Genomic DNA, 19192 nt, shown 5'->3' on the forward strand with positions numbered 1-19192 from the left:
AAAAATCATCAAATAAAAGAAAAAATAATTTTTCAATCGTGACTCAAAACGAAAAAATTACAAACCAAAGATCATTAAGCAGCAACAAGTATAAATTCTCGTAGCCAAGCAATAGTTGCTGCATTCGTAAGAAGAAACGATCCTCGTAAGTTCTCTCCCCTTTTTGTGCACTACCACTACTTGCTTCGTTGCCTATTATATTTTAAAGTAAAATAATACAAATGCAACGCGAAAGAATATTTAAAACAAAATATGAATACAATTTTGATTTTTTTTATTGCCTCTCATTGCAGCACGACGATCTCTCTCAACGCTACGAGACGACACACAAAACAGCCACTCACTCACTGTCTCGCACGCCGTTCAGCTGTACTTGCCTACGGAGCAGCATGTTTTATTTAATTTTGATATTCAGTCTTGCAATAACCTTTGTTTGGAACGGAACGGATTTTTAACACACAAAAAAATAATAAATTATTGTTGTTCACATTGTTGTTGACCAATTCAAGAGTGAAGCAAAAAAATCTAAGAAATTTGAATGAAGGACATGCTGCAATACCGTCGACGTCGTCGTCAACCTCTTTGAGCAGAAAATTAATTTTTTGTATTTTTTTTTCGTACAAAGTCATCATCATCTTAACTGCAATCTAATCATGACTTGAGAAAAAAACATGTGTACATCAAGTGATTAAAGAGGTGTGTGTGTAATTATTGCTAAAGATGATTTTTTTCTGCGGTCGATCGACGCGAACAACTTCAGAATGAAATAAAAATTAATTAAAGCAAAAAAGTACGAATGGCAAAAGGTGACAAACGTGTAGTGACCCTCAAGAAATATTTTTATTGGCGATTTTTTGTGTCTCTCCTTAAATAAAATAAGTCGAATTTATACTTTTTTTATGATCATAGAGCAAGTAAACAAGCAGAATGAAGTAAAAACACATAAAGTGAATGCAAAAATATGTCTCAGTGTGTCAGCGAGTGCAGCATGCAACTCCGAATAGAAACGAACAAAAGGTGGTTGCAATAAATATTTTTTTTTGTTAAAAGGCACGGCAGCGTAATCGACTTGTGGCGGCTCATGGAAATTAATTGGAATTAAGAGTCCTTTTTTTCGACTGCCTACTGTGTTGTGAGAAGTGCAAAACTTGAGGCGTTCTCGCAAAATAAAAAAAAATTTTTTTTTTTGAAGCAACCTTTTGTTGTTTTCACGTTCGTTCCCTCAAAAAACAATAGAAGAGAACAGACATTCGTGTCGTTTCACAGGTGCCTCGGTTACACAAAGAATACAAAAATATAATAAAAATGTGTTGTCACCACACACGATGGATGTAATCGACTAAGTAACCGAAAGTAACTTCATTAAAAAGTGATTTAATTGTTGTTTTGTGAGAAAAGTGAACGAAAATTAAAAAAAAAAATTTTTTTCTGAGTTTGCTGAAAAATTTTTATTAAAGTTCGATTTAAATGTTTTTTTATCAGTGAACATTTTCGTAAAAAAAATATTTTTTTTAACATACCTCAATATTTTTTTTATAATATTTTTAATAGAAATTTTTTAATCTTAAAATAAAATTATTATTTTTTAAATAAAAAAATTTTTTCGTCCATTTTAATTTTTTTTCACTAAAAATTTAAGAATTTTTGTCAAAAAAATTTTAATTTTAAATTAATTTAATTTTTAAATAAATTTTTAATAAAAATTTGAAATTTTAAAGAAAAAAAATAAAATTAATCAAATTAGATTAATATTTTTTTTTAATAAAATCAATTAAATAAAATTTAAAACAAAAATCGTGACACGTTGAATTTAGAAATTATTTTTGTAAAAAATTTAAATTTTTAAATTAAGATTTTTTTTCTTCTATGTTTTAAAAATTTGAAAAATTAATCAATAAAATTAACTTAATAAATTAATTAAAGACTAAAAAGTGTAAATGCTAAAACAGTAAATTAAAGTAAAAAAAAAGTTTAAAAAACTGATAAAAATTTTATTTTTTCTTTTGACAAAAAAAAAAGGCTAAAAAAGTCGATTTAAGTAAAAATATCAAAACGTAAAAAAATATTTATTTGAGTTTTTATCGTTAAAAATTTGAATTTTATTTAAATAAAAAATCAAACAATAATTGAAAAAAATTTAAAATTATAAAATTTACTAAAAAAAAATCTTTTAAAATTTTTTGAGAACTTTAAAATTTTATTTATTAATTTTTTTAAAAAATTTGTGAAAAAATTATTTAACTAATTATTATTTTAATTAAATTATTTTTAAAAAATTAAATTAATTATTTTTTTATTTTTAATTAATTTATTTTTAAAAAATTAAATTAAAATTATTTTTTTTATTTAAAGATCTTTGAAACATTAATTTAAAAAAAAAACAAATTTCTATAAAAAAAAAAATTGTTCTATTTTCTCACAAAATCACAGTTGTACTCCTTGCAAGGCCTAAATAAACAAAACGTGAGAATATTATCCAAAACCCAAATGCATGACAAGTTGAAGTCCATTTAGAGACAAAATAACGAACAATATGAGGAAACACGATGCATTTCTTGACAATTTATCGGTTCTTGCTCTCTGCATTTGTTTGTTGTTATTTACTTAATCATCGTCATTATGTTACTTGCTTGTTCTTTATTGACGATGTTGATGTGTGTTTGAGCAAAGTCCATTGTTCTCACATCAATTTAAATGTTTCTGGCTAAACAGAACATCATTAGATTGCCCAGAAATCTGCTTTTCAATGCATTTCAATTGGTTTTTCGTTAAATTATGAATTTAATGCATTTATGATGGATGCACTTCACTTTTGCCTTCGTTCGTTTCAATTGAGCTGATTAACCAAATGCGTATGATTGAATCCATAAATACCTATTAAAATGCACGTCATGTGTCTGATAATGGTAATTTATGAGTTTTTCGGTTTTCCAGTCATACCTCTAATTTGAGTTGTCGCGATTTTCCATGAAATTGCTTAATTGAGTGAAAATTTTTTATGTACCGAAAATTAAATGCACTTTTTTCTCGTTTTTTTAGATTCTGCGAGAGAAGTCACACGACGAACAAAAAAAGCATGTAAATAATGAAAAAATAAATCGAAGCAAAATTCAAGTGAAAAAGCAAACAAGCCAATCAACAATCATGTGGTAGTGCATAAAATAATTTAAAATTAATTTCGTGGTGAAAAAATCAAAACAAACAAGTGAAAAACAATAAAAAGTTGATGAAAAGAGAATGATTTTTAATTAATTAAATCAAGTAACCACGATACGAAAAAAAAGTTAAAAGAGTATAATGGTAAAGTTCCTAAAGTTGCCAAAGGAAAAATTGTAAAAATAAAGTTGATAAAAAAAACATCGGAAAAATACAAAAATGATTGTTGAATAAGAATTGCCTAAAGAACTTGTCAATCAATTATTTACGTTTCAAATATTGAATTTAAATACGAAATTAAAGGTGAGTTGAATTTGTATTTTTTTTTTTCAATGAATCAATGCAGTTTTGTGTCTTTTTCTATAATTTAATTAAAAAAAATTAATTTAAAAATTCAAAAATTTAAAATAATTATTTAAAAGAAAATTAAATTAAAAATATTTAAGTTAAAACATTTAAAAAAAAAATAGGTATTAATTTAAAAAATTATTAAAAAAAATTAAAAAAAAATTTAAAAAAAATTTAAAAAAAAAAATTTAAAAAAAAATTTATTAAAAAATTAAAAAATAAATTTTTGAAAATTAAAAAAAAAAAAAATTAAAAAAAAAATTAAAAAAATTAAAAAAAAAAAAATTTAAATAAGTACTTTTTAAGTTAAAAAATTATTTTAAAAAAAAATAATATTTTATTATTATAATTTTAAGAAATTAATTAAAAAAAAAATATTTTTTGATAATCCAATATTTTATTAAAATGGGCATAATCTAAAGGTTACATTTTGGGACAAATTTAGCTATTTTTGGGCATTTTAAATTAATTTAGAATTTTTTTTTAAAAGAATTTTTTAAATTGTTTACATTTTTTGGTCCTTTTTATCTAAATATTTTTAAGTTTTTCCTAATTTTTGACAAGAAATAAAAATTAAAAGTTTTAAGAAATGATTAAAAAATTATCGGTAACAAAAGTTATTATTTATTTTGACGAAAAATGATCTAAAAAGTAATAAAAATGTAACTTAAAAAGTCAATTTATCATAAAAACTCGTAAGTTTCGAATGTTTGACGTATTTGTCTTCCAAAAGTATGCTTTTATATTCTTTATTAAACATCACATGTATCTCCTTGTAATTATTTTCGTTACATATTTTCTCTTTTGATGGATTCTCGATCGGTATTGACGTTGAAAACTGATGTTTTTCCCTATTAGAGGAGTTTCAGTCTGATATTTCTTATTTACTAACGCCATGAAATCGTCGTTCCAAGTATCTCTTTGACTTTTTTTTTGAATGTTTGTTCAACAAACTTCATTTTTAATTTTTTTCCATACTTAGAACCTTCATTTCCGCCAATTGTTCTTAACTTTGTGTCACCTGAAACAGAAAAAGACCATTTTTTTAAATTATCTCATTTTTTCATGTCACTAAGTTCATCAAGTTGCTCAAATATTGACACAAAACAAAGGCGTTCCTCATATTTGACCCCATCAAGAGCTTATAAAAACTTAAAAAGACAAAATTTTAACACTCAAGGCTCTTGAACAGTAACTTTTTATCGCATCATGTCACTGAATGACAAAAAAATGATTATTCAAATATTTGATCTACAAATAAAGACCGGATTTTAGAGCACTGCTAGTTTTTATTTTTCGATAAATAGATAAAGAAAGCCTGTTTGATTTGTTGTTTTGTTAAAACACAAAAAAACTCAATGGACTAGTCAATGGATGTCTTTCGATTAATGGATGCGAGGATTAACACACGCAAAGTCATTAGTTATGGATTTTTTTTATTCGTCGCCGTCTTCCGCAAGTGACCGGTCGATGTCTGCGTTTTTTGTTTGTTTTTTAATTTTTTTTTTTGCTGAAGGTCCATCGTTCATTCTTGAAAAGTTTTTGGGAGCGTTTAAAACTTTTCGATTTTTTTTTTCATTGTCGATGACGGAATGAATGAGGAAAAAGACACAAAAAAAAGAGACAATAAAAGAGTTGTACATCATAAATTTTTTTGTATAGTGAACTATTCAAATCTTCCACACAATTAAACACAGGAAAATGTAAATTTGCCAACCAATTAAGTTTGTATCATTTTTCTGCCACACAATTATGGAACTTTTTTCATTGTCGTGTACTGAATGTCTTTGGATAAAGAGCAAAAGGCGCTCAAAAGTTTTCCATTAGACAACAGTTTAGAACAGTAGATGTAATAATAAGACGACATCATGTTGTGTCGTTAATGGCTTCATTATTCATCTACTTTTGACATTTAGTTTCAGACCAGTTTTTCTACTACGGAGCGTAACTTTACCAAGGCACTGCCTACCGAAAAATCCCGTAATTGAATAGGAACATGACTTTCAATAATAATTATGTATTAATTAGTTTTTGTACAAACATCGTAGCCAAAGCTAAAAGCATCATCAAACAAAATGTTTTAAATATTGATTATTATTACCCATTACATTTTGTTCGTTTCCATTCATTAATACACGAAAGCCAGAGATTACATTTTTGATTCAATTATCAAAATTTATAGATTGAACTTTGATAGAACAACCTGCTACATACGTAAATTTTGAGTTACTTACGCCACTTACAAAGAAGGTTGATGTAACGTAATAGAGGCAAACTTGTTGTTCGATATTCATAGATGTTTGCTAAAAACCGCACCTTCATTAAACTTTTAATAGGAAAGCAATGCCTTTTGTGTTTTATGAGATAAAATTTATGTTACTTGCAATTTCATGTTCAAGCCGTTGTTTTTCGGCATTTCTGGGTTTTTTTTAATAGGACTTCTCAAGTACATCATTTGAAACATATTTCCTTCTTATTTGTGTCTTTTAAGCGAAAAAGGGGTCAGGTTAACCCATATAGAGGTCAAGTTAACCCCTTTAGAGGTCAAATTAGCTCTAAAGGGGTTAACTTGATCCACTTAGGGGTTAATATTAGGGGCTTTTGTGTTTTTCGAATGGAGTCGGACAACACTCATGCAAGGCTAATTTGATTCCTTATTTCATCCTGAGAATTTTGGTATATAACACTTGGGGGGTCCTCGTGGAAAATATGCGTACAAGGGGCCGTTGAAGTTTTTGCGTATATGACCCCTTTTTTGTCACTAATGGATCGAAAACTGAAGAAATTTTCTGATTCAAATCGGACTTGGAAGGGCCTCAATTCAACTTTTTGCCAATTCATTCGCCTCGTGAATTCATTGAATTCCAAATAGAAATGCATGACTTCAGGAAGCTTCACATATGTGTTTTATGGTCTGGATAATATCACTGCAGTCGCAAAAAAGTGAATCAACCTTTCCCCATTTATTTTTTATTGCATCTGCCTTGTTCGCATCTAATTCTATTTAGTTTTGACTAAAAATGTCTTCGCCAGTTAAAATCGTTAAGCTTCTTAATTAACTTTTTATATGCTTGGTTTGGATTAAAAAGTATAATTGAAGCTAAAACCTTTGGTTTTTCCTAAAAAAAACTTTAGTATCACAGTATTTCAAGAAATAATAGAACTTACCTGACCCCCTCCTCTTCTGTGTCTATAGAAGACGTACGTTCTGTACGAGCCATCCTCCCCTACGAAGATATATTGCTAAAAATTTTACTTTAAAATACTTATACTCACCACTGAATTTACTCCATGATCCGTCACTGCTTTCTCGCACTTCGATTTACACAATTTTCGATTGAACCTACCTCAATTAACGAAAAAACGAGTTTTAAATTGATGACAAAAATCGTTACATAAACCAAATTTTAAAGCAAGTTCAAGGTTGTTACCTGTCCAACTGTATATTTTAACGACGACTATCTAATGACGATGCACGAAAGACAGGAAACCGGTAGATATTGCGGGCACATAATTAGCAGTTTCAATTCGACCTTTAACGGCAGTTCAAAACGGTCAAATTATTGATATTATATCACCGCAACAGTTTTTTTTAAGTTTTGCTAAAGCAACTTCCGAGCGAAGAGATTGATAAATTTACGACTTTGCATTGTCGATTTCACGCATGATGCCCTTCGATACAATGCCGGCCATTTTTCCCATACTTGAGCACTTTACTTTGAAGGAAGAAGAAATCAGAAGTTTTTTTCATTAACATACAAAAACAAACAATTATCATTGTTCTCGCAGACAGACAGTGAATTGAATGAAAAATAGTAATAAAAAATAAGAATAATGAAGTGATATCAAGAGTTGGTGATGAATGCCGGATAAAATGAAGTGAATTATGATCCACGCATTGTAAGAATGGACAATGTGAAAAAAAAGGGTAAACATCAGTAATAAAAGTCAATTAAAGAGAACTTCAATAGCACAAAACAACAAATTCATCATTCAATTGAGAGTTGATTGGAATCAATTGCTTTTGATGATAGTCAAATCGATTGTTGTGACCAGTGATTCTTGTGAATATGACTTTATTGGTCGTGACTTGATTGTTTGTTTTGATTAGAAATTTTCCATCGTTCTAAAGTGATTTCTTTGGCCTGCTACATTGTAGGCATGATTCTGAAAATTTAGCTTTTAAAAAACTGAGAGACCTGAAATTGTTTAACCCAAAGTTAGTTCTTGAAATCTGAAGTTTAGCTTTTTAAAAACTGAGAGACCTGAAATTGTTCAACCCAAAGTTAGCTCTTGAATTCTTAAGTTTAGCTTTTTAAAAACTGAGAGACCTGAAATTGTTAAACCCAAAGTTAGTTCTTGAAGTTTTAAGTTTAGCTTTTTAAAAACTGACAAGATTGAAATTGTTAAACCCAAAGTTAGCTCTTGAATTTTTAAGTTTAGCTTTTTAAAAACTGAGAGACCTGAAATTGTTAAACCCAAAGTTAGCTCTTGAAATCTGAAGTTTAGCTTTTTAAAAACTGACAGACCTGAAATTGTTTAACCCAAAGTTAGCTCTTGAAATCTGAAGTTTAGCTTTTTAAAAACTGACAGACCTGAAATTGTTAAACCCAAAGTTAGCTCTTGAATTTTTAAGTTTAGCTTTTTAAAAACTGACAGACCTGAAATTGTTAAACCCAAAGTTAGCTCTTGAAATCTTACTTTAGCTTTTCAAAAACTGACAAGACTGAAATTGTTTAACCCAAAGTTAGCTCTTAAATTTTATAAGTTTAGCTTTTTAAAAATTGAGAGACCTGAAATTGTTTAACCCAAAGTTAGCTCTTGAAATCTTTAGCTTTTCAAAAACTGACAAGATTGAAAGTGTTAAACCCAAAGTTAGCTCTTAAGACTGTACGTTTAGCTTTTTAAAAACTAAAGAAATTTTTAAATAATTTGACAAAAAAAAAGAAATTTTTTCTCACAAAATTGATGTAAAGATGTTACTTTAATGTTCAAAAGGTAATATTTGCTTCATTTTTTTTCTCACATATGTCTGATCTAGATCACCAATGCATGAATGCATGTTATGTGGGTTAAAGTCAAGGTTGGTCACAAAGCGATTATCAGCTACGATTATTTTTTTTTCTCTCAATCACTCATCTGAGTTGCAGTACGATTCCAAAACTAGTAACATGGCCTTGGAAAAGCGATACATGTTGGTATATTGCAAAAATCATGAATATTTGTGCCAAATATTTACAAAACACTGCCATAAATGCGTAAAGACTTGTTCATGCGTGCACAATTAAAATGTTGATTATTTTTATTGAAAAAAAAACACCAGCTCTTCACTTTTTTTTTATCGTCGTCGTTGCGTTTGAAAAGTATTATTTACAACTTTGAATGAAATCAAAAAAAAAAAATAATAAAAACAGTTCACACGCGTCGCGGTCGTTCGTTGCAATTTGCATTTCGCTTGATATGCTCGATTGTTGCCGCTCGGCAGTTCAAGTTCAGAGCTTCGGTGGAAATGGAGTTAATTGTTTGCGGGTTATGAAACAATTTTTTTTTGTTTTTACAATTGCGTCATCTCAAGCGACAACAAACGCCGTAATAATGCATTATTGTCGAACAACATCACGCATCAAAGACGTGTTTAGGCAAGCACGAGAGAAGGAGAGAGATGAAAGGTAAAAGTTTGCTTACATTTGCGAAAACGGGGAGGAATGTCGTTAGACCACTTGTAACTTTTTTTCTGGCTTTTAAAACAATATGTACTGGCTTTTCATATTAAAACTGTGCTGTTTAGGCTTTTGTAATGGAAGTGGGCTTCCAATTTTAATTTAATTACGATTACAAAGCCACATGAAAACAACCATGTTCACTGACGAGAATGATTCGCATCAGCTTTGCTAAATGCAAAAAAAATATTAATATTATTTATTCTATGAATTATGAGCATTTTGCATCAAAAAATGTAGTTTGTTGATGTACAAAGGAAAAAATCAAATTCACCGTGAATAGCAAAAAAAAATTGTAAAAAATATTATTCAAGGGAAAATTTTTGTACACTGGATAAAAGTCCATAATTGATAGTTAATTTGATAAAGTAAAACGAAATTGCTTTGACTGATTTCAGCAATATTGGATCCAGTCACATATTTGCTGAATTTCATCAAAAGTAACAAAGGGAATTAATTATAAGAATTTTACAAAAGACGAAAATAATTTTATCCAATTATTTTGAAAATTCTTCATCGAGCAAATTTTTGGACGATATTTAACAAAAAAAAAATAAAAATAAATAAATAAAATAATAATTTAAAAAATCTCATTACCGCATTTAAAAAAAAAATTAAAAAATATTAAAATAAGCTCTATAGTCTGCAGCGAGTTAAATGTATTTAAAAATTAAAAAAAAATAAATACTTTTTTTCCTCATACCTAAAAACTGACAAAATTTAAACAATTTTTGACCGTTGATCAATATTTTTTTTTCTTGTTTTAATTAATAATGATTTTTTTTATTTTTTGAAGTTTAAATACAAATATTTTAAAATAATTGCAAAAAAAAAAAAAAATTAAAAAATTTTAAAAAAATTAAGGCCGCTCCAAATGAAATTCAAAAATAAAGTCCGAAAATTTTGAAAATAAAATGGGGGAGGCGCAAAATAAAAAAAAAATGAAATACTTTTTTTCATACAAAATGACAGAATTTTAGCAATTTTTGATCGTTGAATAAACATCAATAATCTTCTTTGAAATTTTCAAATGAAAAATTGATTTTAGATTATTTTAAGTTAAAAATTGAAAAATTAAAATTTCATAAAAAATAACTGTCAAAAAAATTTGAAAAAAAAATTCAGTAATTTTATGAAAAATATTTTTAGGAAAGCCGTAAAATCGGTTCCAACAGACTAACAGAAGCCTCATTGACGGAATATAAAGAGAAGAAAATTAAAGTTAATAAAATATGATTTTCAAAATAAAAATTTAAATAATTGAAAAATTTTTTAAAAATGTCTTGAAAAATTATGAAAATACGCCAAAAAACGATCAATTTTGATGAAATTTTTAACTTTTTTTTTTATTTTGCCCCATTGGATTTTTGACTTTTAAAATGGGGCATCGGACTTTATTTTTGATTTTCATTTGGAGCGGCCTAAATTTTTATAAAAAAAAATAAACATAATTTTTTCTTTTTTTGAAAAAAAAATCTGTGTTAAAAAAAAGAAAATTTACAGAAGAAAATTCATGTTAAACTTTAACTAAAAAAAAATATTTAAATAAAATATAAAAAAAATCATGAAAAATTAATTATTTACCTATTTATTTAATTATTAAAAATATTTATTTTAATTTTTTTGCTTTAAAAAAACAAAAAGTAAAAAAATAAAAATTTGGGCCTGCCTAAAAAAATTTTTAAAGCTCCTTGAGCCCTTATGGAATAGCTAAGTGAATTTTAAGGACATATCCTTTGAATGATAAATTAAAATAAATATCATTCACTAAATTTTGTGACTGCTTTATAAAACTATCGATCTCCATAATGCCCAATCTTTCGTTCAACGTCTCAAAAAATAATTTAAATTTCTTTGTTGTTATTTCATTTTGACTTTTTAACATTATCCGCATCGCAAATTGGAATCGCAGTGCAAGTATAAGCGCATTAAGCCGTCTTTTCCGCTAAATTTTGGCAATTTGATGCCATTTTAGCTGTTTAATGGATGAGTAAACGAACAACACCGCAGTACTCGTTTGTTTTTTTCGTTATTTATTTATTTTTTATTTTTATTTCAATTGAAAATTATACTCAAACGTGAGTGGATATAAAATTTATATTCCAAAACAGTTGTCAAGTACTATACGGCCAAAGTGCTTTAAACAACAAACACAACAACTGATACCATCATCATCGTCATCGTCATTAGGTATGACTGTGGCGTAGTGCATTCGAATTTCTTCGCGCGATTCGTGAGTGAAAAATATTTTTTTTATTGTTTTTGATTGAATGAACGTTCATGACTGCGATTTTTTTGCATGCAAATGTCTCCAGATGGGATTTTCGTCGCTTGTGAACGCAGCTGGCGACTTGATGTGCGAAAATTGATGACACGATGTGACTTTTTGAACGACACGTGAGTGGAATTGAAGCAGGTAATAATTAATTTTATCAATTTTTTTTAAATTTTCATTTATTTCGAATTTATTTCCTGATTCCAGAGTTAACGCGGCAGGAATCCCGCATTTCCCCCACTTGAAGGCTAAAATTCATGCGAATTCGTTACAATTACGAAAAAGTGCGTTACGTGACACACATTAAACGGTGTTTTTTTTACGGAAATTAGTCCGAAAATTATTTTTGTTACAGATTTTGCATACCAACGACACGCAGTCACATATTGACTTTGACACAGTAATCAACTTCTTGGTTACACTTTGCTGGCTCCGATCAAAGCCAACGAGCTAATGATTACATGCAACTTTGCCAAAATGAGTGTTTCGTACAAGACAAGACACTTGTCGGTTTTTTTGTTGTTGTTGTACTCGAAAAATTATTCAAAGTAACTCAATATGTTTTGTTATTATTTGTAACAAATACCTTTTTTTTAATTTGCTGTTTTTACTCCAATTTTATGAAATTGTATCGTTCGTTATGCAATGCACCTATGTCGACTTTATTTAAGCCTTACTATTGTTTCGTGTGTTCGTTCGAAAGTTCCTCGTCGTGAGTTTGTGTGAAAGAACCTATTTGCAAGACAAACACTCTCGAATTCGGTTAAAATTTGATACTTGTTATAAATTGCTCCAATTATTTGTTAAATGGTATTAAAAATTGTAGTAGCAGTTGAGAAGACTTATGTGTTGTTGTTTGCTAGTAATTAGTGTAGTTTTGTTGAAAAGGGCTTTAAATGGATTATTTTGAGATTTTTCAGGGAATTTTTCAATTAAAAGTTGAAAGTTGAAGAAATTTTCAGGCGAATTCAGATTTTTTGAAAGAATTTCAAGTCGAATTCAGATCTTTTGAAATAATTTTAGTCGAATTCAGATCTTTTGAAATAATTTTTAGTCGAATTCAGATCTTTTGAAAGAATTTCGAGTCGAATTCAGATCTTTTGAAAGAATTTCAAGTCGAATTCAGATCTTTTGAAATAATTTTGAGTCGAATTCAGATCTTTTGAAATTCAGATCTTTTGAAAGAATTTTGAGTCGAATTCAAATCTTTTGAATTTTTTTTTGGCGGATTCAGATCTTTTGAAAGAATTTTGAGTCGAATTCAGATCTTTTGAAAGAATTTGGAGTCAAATTTAGATCTTTTGAAACAATTTTGAGTCGAATTCAGATCTTTTGAAAGAATTTTGAGTCGAATTCAGGTCTTTTGAAAGAATTTCGAGTCGAATTCAGATCTTTTGAAAGAATTTCGAGTCGAATTCAGATATTTTGAGTCGAATTCAGATCTTTTGAAAGAATTTTGAGTCGAATTCAGATCTTTTGAAAGAATTTCGAGTCGAATTCAAATCTTTTTGAAAGAATTTCGAGTCGAATTCAAATCTTTTGAAAGAATTTCGAGTCGAATTCAGATCTTTTGAAAGAATTTCGAGTCGAATTCAGATCTTTTGAAAGAATTTCAAGTCGAATTCAGATCTTTTAAAAAAGTTTTCAGGCGAATTCAGATCTTTTAAAAAAAATTCAGGCGAATTCAGATCTTTTGAACCAATTTATCAGGCAAATTCAGATCTTTTGAAACAATTTCGAGTTGAATTCAGATCTTTTGAAACAATTTTCAGGCGAATTCAGATCTTTTAAAAAAGTTTTCAGCCGAATTCAGATCTTTTGAGACAATTTCGAGTCTAATTCAGATCTTTTGAAAGAATTTCGAGTCTAATTCAGATCTTTTGAAAGAATTTTGAGTTGAGTTCAGATCTTTTGAAACAATTTTCTCTTGAATTCAAATTTTTCTTCACAAGTTTTTTTATTAAAGACTTTTAAAGAATTTGACAATACTGAAATTTAAAATGATGAAAATTTCCATTGTGAGATGAAAAATGTTATTCCGCAGAACAGAACAATACCAAATTAGGATACATTGTCTCCTTTTTTCCAACTTCATTAATTATTCATTAAAAATCTTTCTACTTCGAGATGATTTTTTTTTTGATGAAATATGCATTTGTGCAAAAATTCTTACCTGCCTAAAGCAACAAATTATGCGCATCATATTTTTTTTTGCTAAAATAATAATTTTTTTCGCTTCACATTGCATGTCTAACCGATTATTGCGAAACATGACACCGCGGCGACACAAAGTTTTCCTGGAACATTTAGCAAATTCGTTCTAAATTTCCTTATTTGTGAATGGTTGGTTACTTACATGTCGACACCTCACTTGATGATTCATCAAAAAAATAAAATATATAAAAAATTGTAATAAAGAGACATAAATAATGTTATTTGTCACTGCATTGCATATTTTTTCATGCAAATGCAAAAAAAAGACACAAAACTATGTTAATATTTAGACACAAAACGAAGCAAAGCAAAAAAAAATAAACGTTACTTGTTTATTTATTTTAGCGAATTTTGCTTTGGATATTGTGCAATTTGTGTTAAATGTCATCGTTTTTAGCATCAATTGGGTCAATTTTTTAAAAAGTATTATTTCTTATTTTTTTTTTCTTTGCAGACAGCAGAATCTACTGACAAATGCTGACAATTGCTCGCACAAAGCAATGCTAATTCCCGCGAAATGTACGAGCTTCATGGCTCTTGCATTACTCTCCGTCGTCTTTGTCAGCACGTGCATCCACGTGTCATCGGCACAACTAAGAGTCGGAAAAACAGTCAATATTTTCATACGTTACGGCTATTTGAGTATCTCGATGAAGGTTATTTCATACAACGATACGGAACGATGGCTGTTCAAAGAACCAACTAAAACGGTTTTTAAGGTGAGATTTTGGTTTTTTTTATTAAAAAAATATTTTAATTTTATTTATTCAAAATTAATTCAATTAATTTAAATTTTATTTTTATTAAATTTTTAATAATTTTTTTTTTCAAAAAATATTTTTTTAATATTATTTTTTAATCAAATTTTTAAAATTTAATGTCTTTGTTTATTCTTAAAATTTAAAAAATGAAATTAAATTATTTAATTATTTTTTAATTAAATTTTATATTTTTTTAATTAAAAAAAATTAATAAAATAAATTAAAATTTATTTTTTTTTTATTTATTTTTAATTTTAAAAAATAATTAAATTAATTAAGCAAATTAAAGGATTTATGCATGAGTTAAATTTTATTTTTTTTGAATTTTTTTAAATAAAAAAAAATAATTAATTAATAAAAAAAAAATTAATTCAGAAATAAATAATTTATATTTTGGAATTTTTAAATATTTATAAAAAATAAAAAAATAATTTGAATTTAATTAATTTTTTTAAATTTTATTTTTTTTTTCTTTCTCAGAACGTCGAGGCCTTGCACGATGTCGTGGAAGAACCACGACCCGGCGTCTTCAACGGCGACTTTCACATGGAATTTTGCGACAATAAGCGCCAACTTTTCCAGGCGTATTTCCGTGACTTTCACATCGAACTGCTCGACAGTCCGTGGCGTGCCTTTACCGATGGCTGGCATCCCGAAATTGCCGCCAAAAAGCTCGGCATAAATTCGTCCTTCATCTACGGCGATTACTGCTACGTGCTAGTGCGCGTATCAAAATTTCACGAAACCGAAAGACTGTTGCCCGTGCTGCCGGCAAATCAACCGCTCGAGAACGAGGCAATTGGCAAGATACGGAATGTAACTATCGGGGACACGACCTCCGCTGTGCAGTTCATGAACAAATTCGGAACGCATTACATTCATTCGTACACGACGGGTAACTCGTTGTATCAGGTAATTTTGAAAAATTTCATGAAAAATCGATTTTTTTTAAATTTTCCTTGATTTTCCAGGTGTTTGTATTCACAAAAGCCAAATACCAGCATTTAAAGGAGCGTCTCAAGTCAAAAGGTGTGGCGGCATTGTCAAAAGTTGATCTTTACAATTATTTTGCGCCATGGTATTCCGAGCATATTGGTTCCATTCGATCGGCATCCGGTAATAGCACGGTCGAAAAATGGGCATCGCGCAAATTGCGACTTTCCTATTACCTCTTCACGTACAGCAGTTTGCTGAAATTGCACGGAAACGGAAATATGTTGCGGGCACTTGACGAACTGCTGGAAAATGAGGCGATTTTGCACATGGAACTGCGATCGTTAGACGCGATCTTCAAAGAACCCGTGAAACGACGATGGTTCCAGGAAGTTTTGAACAATTATCTCAAACTGTGGGAGTCGAATATGTAAAAGTAGCATTTTTTTTTAAATTTCTGATTAAGCTCAATTTAGTTTAGGAATTTTAGTTTTTAAGACAGACGACGTTTTTTTTGACAAAAAGTGCCACACAGACAGTGATGATCCTTGTTTTCCATTTGACTAAGTAGACGAAAGTTAGAATATTTTCAGGTTTCTTCCAATATAATTAATTTTAATGCCCCTTAGCTGTAAGATTTGTATGATAGTATCGGTAGATTTAACATTTATTACTACTTTTCTGTGATAGAAATCGATTAGACGTAATACATAAATCAATTTTAAGAAAAGTCTTTTAATTTCGGGAAAGTACGACGAATGAAAATGCTTCACGTTTTTCAGCATTTCTTTTGGCAAGTAACGAAATTTGATTTTTTGAGAGATTTTTTTTTTTAATTTTATAATTTAATTTTTAATAATTTTAAAATTAATTAAAAATTAAATTTTGAAAGATATTTGTCCTATTTAAAATATTTTATAACGCATTTTCGAATATAAACTAAAAAGCGTTATGAGGCCTATAACGTTTTTTCTAATGAAAATGAAATATCGTTATGAACCATCCAATATAATTTTTCAACCTAAATTTAATAAATTTTACAGCTGGAAGTGAAAATTAAGTCCTTTTTCGCATATTTTTTCACATGAGGAGTTTGGAAAATTTTAATGAGGAATAGAAAATTTTTTGAATTTTTTTGAAATGATTTTTTTTTAAAAGCGTTTAATTTCGAATTTATTTACTTTTATTTTATTTTTTATTATTTTTTTATTAATTTTTATTTGGATCGATAAAAATTTTTAATTTTTCATTGATATTTGTCAATTCTATAATGAATTCAAACCATTTCAAGTTAAAAATTAAAAAATATTTTTTTTTGAAAAAATTTTTAGAGAAGCAAATTCATGTTTTTAAGAATATTCATCTTAATTTTTTAAAAAATTTTTCTTGAAAATGTATAATAGAACCAAAAAAGCAGACAATTTTGATGAAATTTTTAACTTATTTTGCTCAAAAAAAAAAAAAAAATGGAAAAAAATTTATACATCCATGTCTCTCAAGAACATTAAATAAGTATAAATTGATTTACAAATCTACAAAAAAATAAAAAAAAATTAAAATAATTATTATTTAAAAATCAAAAAATCTTACTTTAGAAAATGACTCCAAATTCAACGGAAACAGCCCGCCATAACTCAATTGAACGGGATTTTGCGCTGCTTGCAAAAATTGTAGCATCAACTTTTTATCCTCAACGGTCATCAAATGCCACTGAATTGCATATATGGTTCGTACAAGGGTGTCAGATTTGATTTCAATTGCGACGCCAAAGAGAGAATTAATAAAAATCATATAAGAACAAGGCACAATGATCAGGTAACCGACTACCCAAATTTCTTTGACGCAAATAAACAAACCGAGAGCAATTCCCAGGATGAAAAACAAAATGCTGTTGAACGATTCCAAGACATAAAGTTCCTCGACTGCCGCCAAATATTCGTTCAACTCCTGATGAAGTTTCAAAATCTCGCAAATTTCGTCTCGTTTTGATTTTTTACCAAAATCCGTGAAGCGGAGTTGCTTATCCAACTTTTGCAATTTAATCACGAGGACGTCAAGTTGAAAACATGCGCAAATCACGTACAATAAATTCATGTTTAGGTATCCGATGAGAGCTTGTGGCACAAATAATCCTTGAAAAGTGTCGTAGATATAGTTGCAGAAAAATCCGGCAGAACTATCGGCTTCAATAACTGACAAAAAAAGTCCGAAACTTAACTGTTGACGACCCGTAGCGAACCAAATCACCAATGGCGGCACAATAAAAAGCACATTTGCCACTAATGCGAACGTCATTCCAATGGATCCAAGAATTTTCGATGTTTTTCCGTACCACAGATATTTTTCGAGTTCTTCTCCTTCAGTGTCCTCGTCAAAAGTGAAGCTAAACATTACATCCCGCAACTTTTGGAACATTTTTGTATTTATTAAGCCATTTGCGATTCTTCCAATCATGATAAAACCGAAGCAATAAGTGAGAAAATTGTAACACGTACTTTTGATATCTTTCGAAAGTACGAGAATGTTGTATCCGTTGATGAAAAGAAACGAAAAAGTGTCCAAAATCACGAAATAGGTAAGTGGCGTCAAGCGAAAGTTGGGATTTAGAACGTCGAATCCAACTGTTCCCAGAAGTCGAGAAATGTAAATGTCACAATATTCGTGGAAATTTTTGTAAATATTTTTCTGTGGCATTTTTATGAACGATTTCACTGGTCGGCGTTCAATATTAGACTGAAAAAAAATTAAATGGAAAGTTACCGGTTAGGATAGTTTTGAGAATGACATAAGGTTGCTGGTTAAACAGCCAGTTAAAGGAGGGATTTCTAACATAATTGTTCCTCCTTCAATGATTTCGGAAAATTTCGTGCTATATTTTTGATTCGGAGTGTTTTTTTTTATTGCAACACTTTCGATCATTATACCTAATCTACATTTATAGGATTTTTTTTATTACCAAGATTTTTAATGCATTTTTTTTTTATTAATTTTTAAAATTGTACAAAGATCAAAAATTAATTATTTTTTTTTAAACTGAAGAGTTGAGAAAAATTTTAATTATTTATAGAAAAATTAAATTTTTGACTTTTATTTAAAAAATTATTAAAAATTAAAAAAAAAATATTTTTTTTTAAATAAAATTGAATAAATTAATTTAATCAATTATGTATTTTTTTTTCAATTTTAAATAAAAGTCGAAATCTAATTTTTTCATAAATAATGAAAATTTTTTCAATTTTTTTTAGAATTAAAAAAATAATTAATTAACAATTTTTGCCAAAAATATAATTTTACGTGGATTTTTTGCAAATTTTTTTTTTTCAAATTTTCAAAATTTTTTGACCTACTGTATTTTATAATTTTTTTTTAATTTTTACTTTGATTTTTTTTTACTCTAAAATCAATTTAAACTTAGAAGTTGTCTTACCTTGAAAAATATCAGAAATATTTTTATATTTTTTATGAAAATTTTTTCAAAACATTTAAGCCGCTCCAAAATTTTTTCGAACTTTCTGTCTATTTTGAAACTTTTTAAATATCAAAATGTAAATATTTTGGAATAAATAAATTAAAATTTACATAAAATTAAATTTCTTATTCAAAGTTGATTTCAGAAATCAAATTTTATATAATCAATCATCAATTTTAAAAAATTTAAAATTTTTAGAAAAAATTTTTTAAAAAAATTTTAAAAATTTCTTGAAAAATTATGAAAATAGACCAAAAACGGTAATTTTTAATTTTTTGGGCTTTTGGGAAATAATTTCGGTAAAAATTTAATTTAT

General features: G+C 28.0%; 2 protein-coding genes across 3 annotated transcripts; one reads left to right on the plus strand and one right to left on the minus strand.

The window, feature by feature from the left end:
* Nucleotides 1-428: 428 nt before the first annotated feature.
* LOC134833305 (torso-like protein) lies at nt 429-16118 on the plus strand. 2 transcript variants are annotated; one of them, XM_063847583.1, is made up of 5 exons: nt 429-698; nt 3040-3459; nt 14168-14432; nt 14955-15386; nt 15446-16118. In XM_063847583.1, exons 3-5 carry the CDS (start codon nt 14214-14216, stop codon nt 15839-15841), a joined length of 1047 nt encoding a protein of 348 aa, XP_063703653.1. In that variant the 5' UTR covers nt 429-698; nt 3040-3459; nt 14168-14213; the 3' UTR covers nt 15842-16118. The 2 variants fall into 2 exon arrangements, with proteins under 2 accessions (XP_063703653.1, XP_063703654.1); XM_063847584.1 differs by lacking the exon at nt 3040-3459 and having other exon boundaries at nt 429-696.
* A 767-nt stretch (nt 16119-16885) lies between these two features.
* Nucleotides 16886-18101, minus strand: LOC134835456 (odorant receptor 43a-like). Its single transcript, XM_063850333.1, has 2 exons — nt 16998-18101; nt 16886-16939 (listed from the first exon to the last, which is right to left on the minus strand). Exons 1-2 carry the CDS (start codon nt 18099-18101, stop codon nt 16886-16888), a joined length of 1158 nt encoding a protein of 385 aa, XP_063706403.1.
* Nucleotides 18102-19192: the final 1091 nt, after the last annotated feature.

Source organism: Culicoides brevitarsis, chromosome 3, assembly GCF_036172545.1.
Source record: "Culicoides brevitarsis isolate CSIRO-B50_1 chromosome 3, AGI_CSIRO_Cbre_v1, whole genome shotgun sequence".
Lineage (NCBI taxonomy): Eukaryota > Metazoa > Arthropoda > Insecta > Diptera > Ceratopogonidae > Culicoides > Culicoides brevitarsis.

What these genes read in the sequence shown, in the direction of transcription:
- LOC134835456 (XM_063850333.1), bottom strand. Translation starts at nt 18,101, where the DNA reads ATGCCACAGAAAAATATTTACAAAAATTTCCACGAATATTGTGACATT. An exon ending in ATTTGGAGTCATTTTCTAAA is followed by an intron (nt 16,940 to 16,997) that starts GTAAGATTTTTT and finishes ATTTTTTTGTAG; the next exon opens with ATTTGTAAATCAATTTATAC.
- LOC134833305 (XM_063847583.1), top strand. Translation starts at nt 14,214, where the DNA reads ATGCTAATTCCCGCGAAATGTACGAGCTTCATGGCTCTTGCATTACTC. An exon ending in CAACTAAAACGGTTTTTAAG is followed by an intron (nt 14,433 to 14,954) that starts GTGAGATTTTGG and finishes TTTCTTTCTCAG; the next exon opens with AACGTCGAGGCCTTGCACGA. An exon ending in CGGGTAACTCGTTGTATCAG is followed by an intron (nt 15,387 to 15,445) that starts GTAATTTTGAAA and finishes TTGATTTTCCAG; the next exon opens with GTGTTTGTATTCACAAAAGC.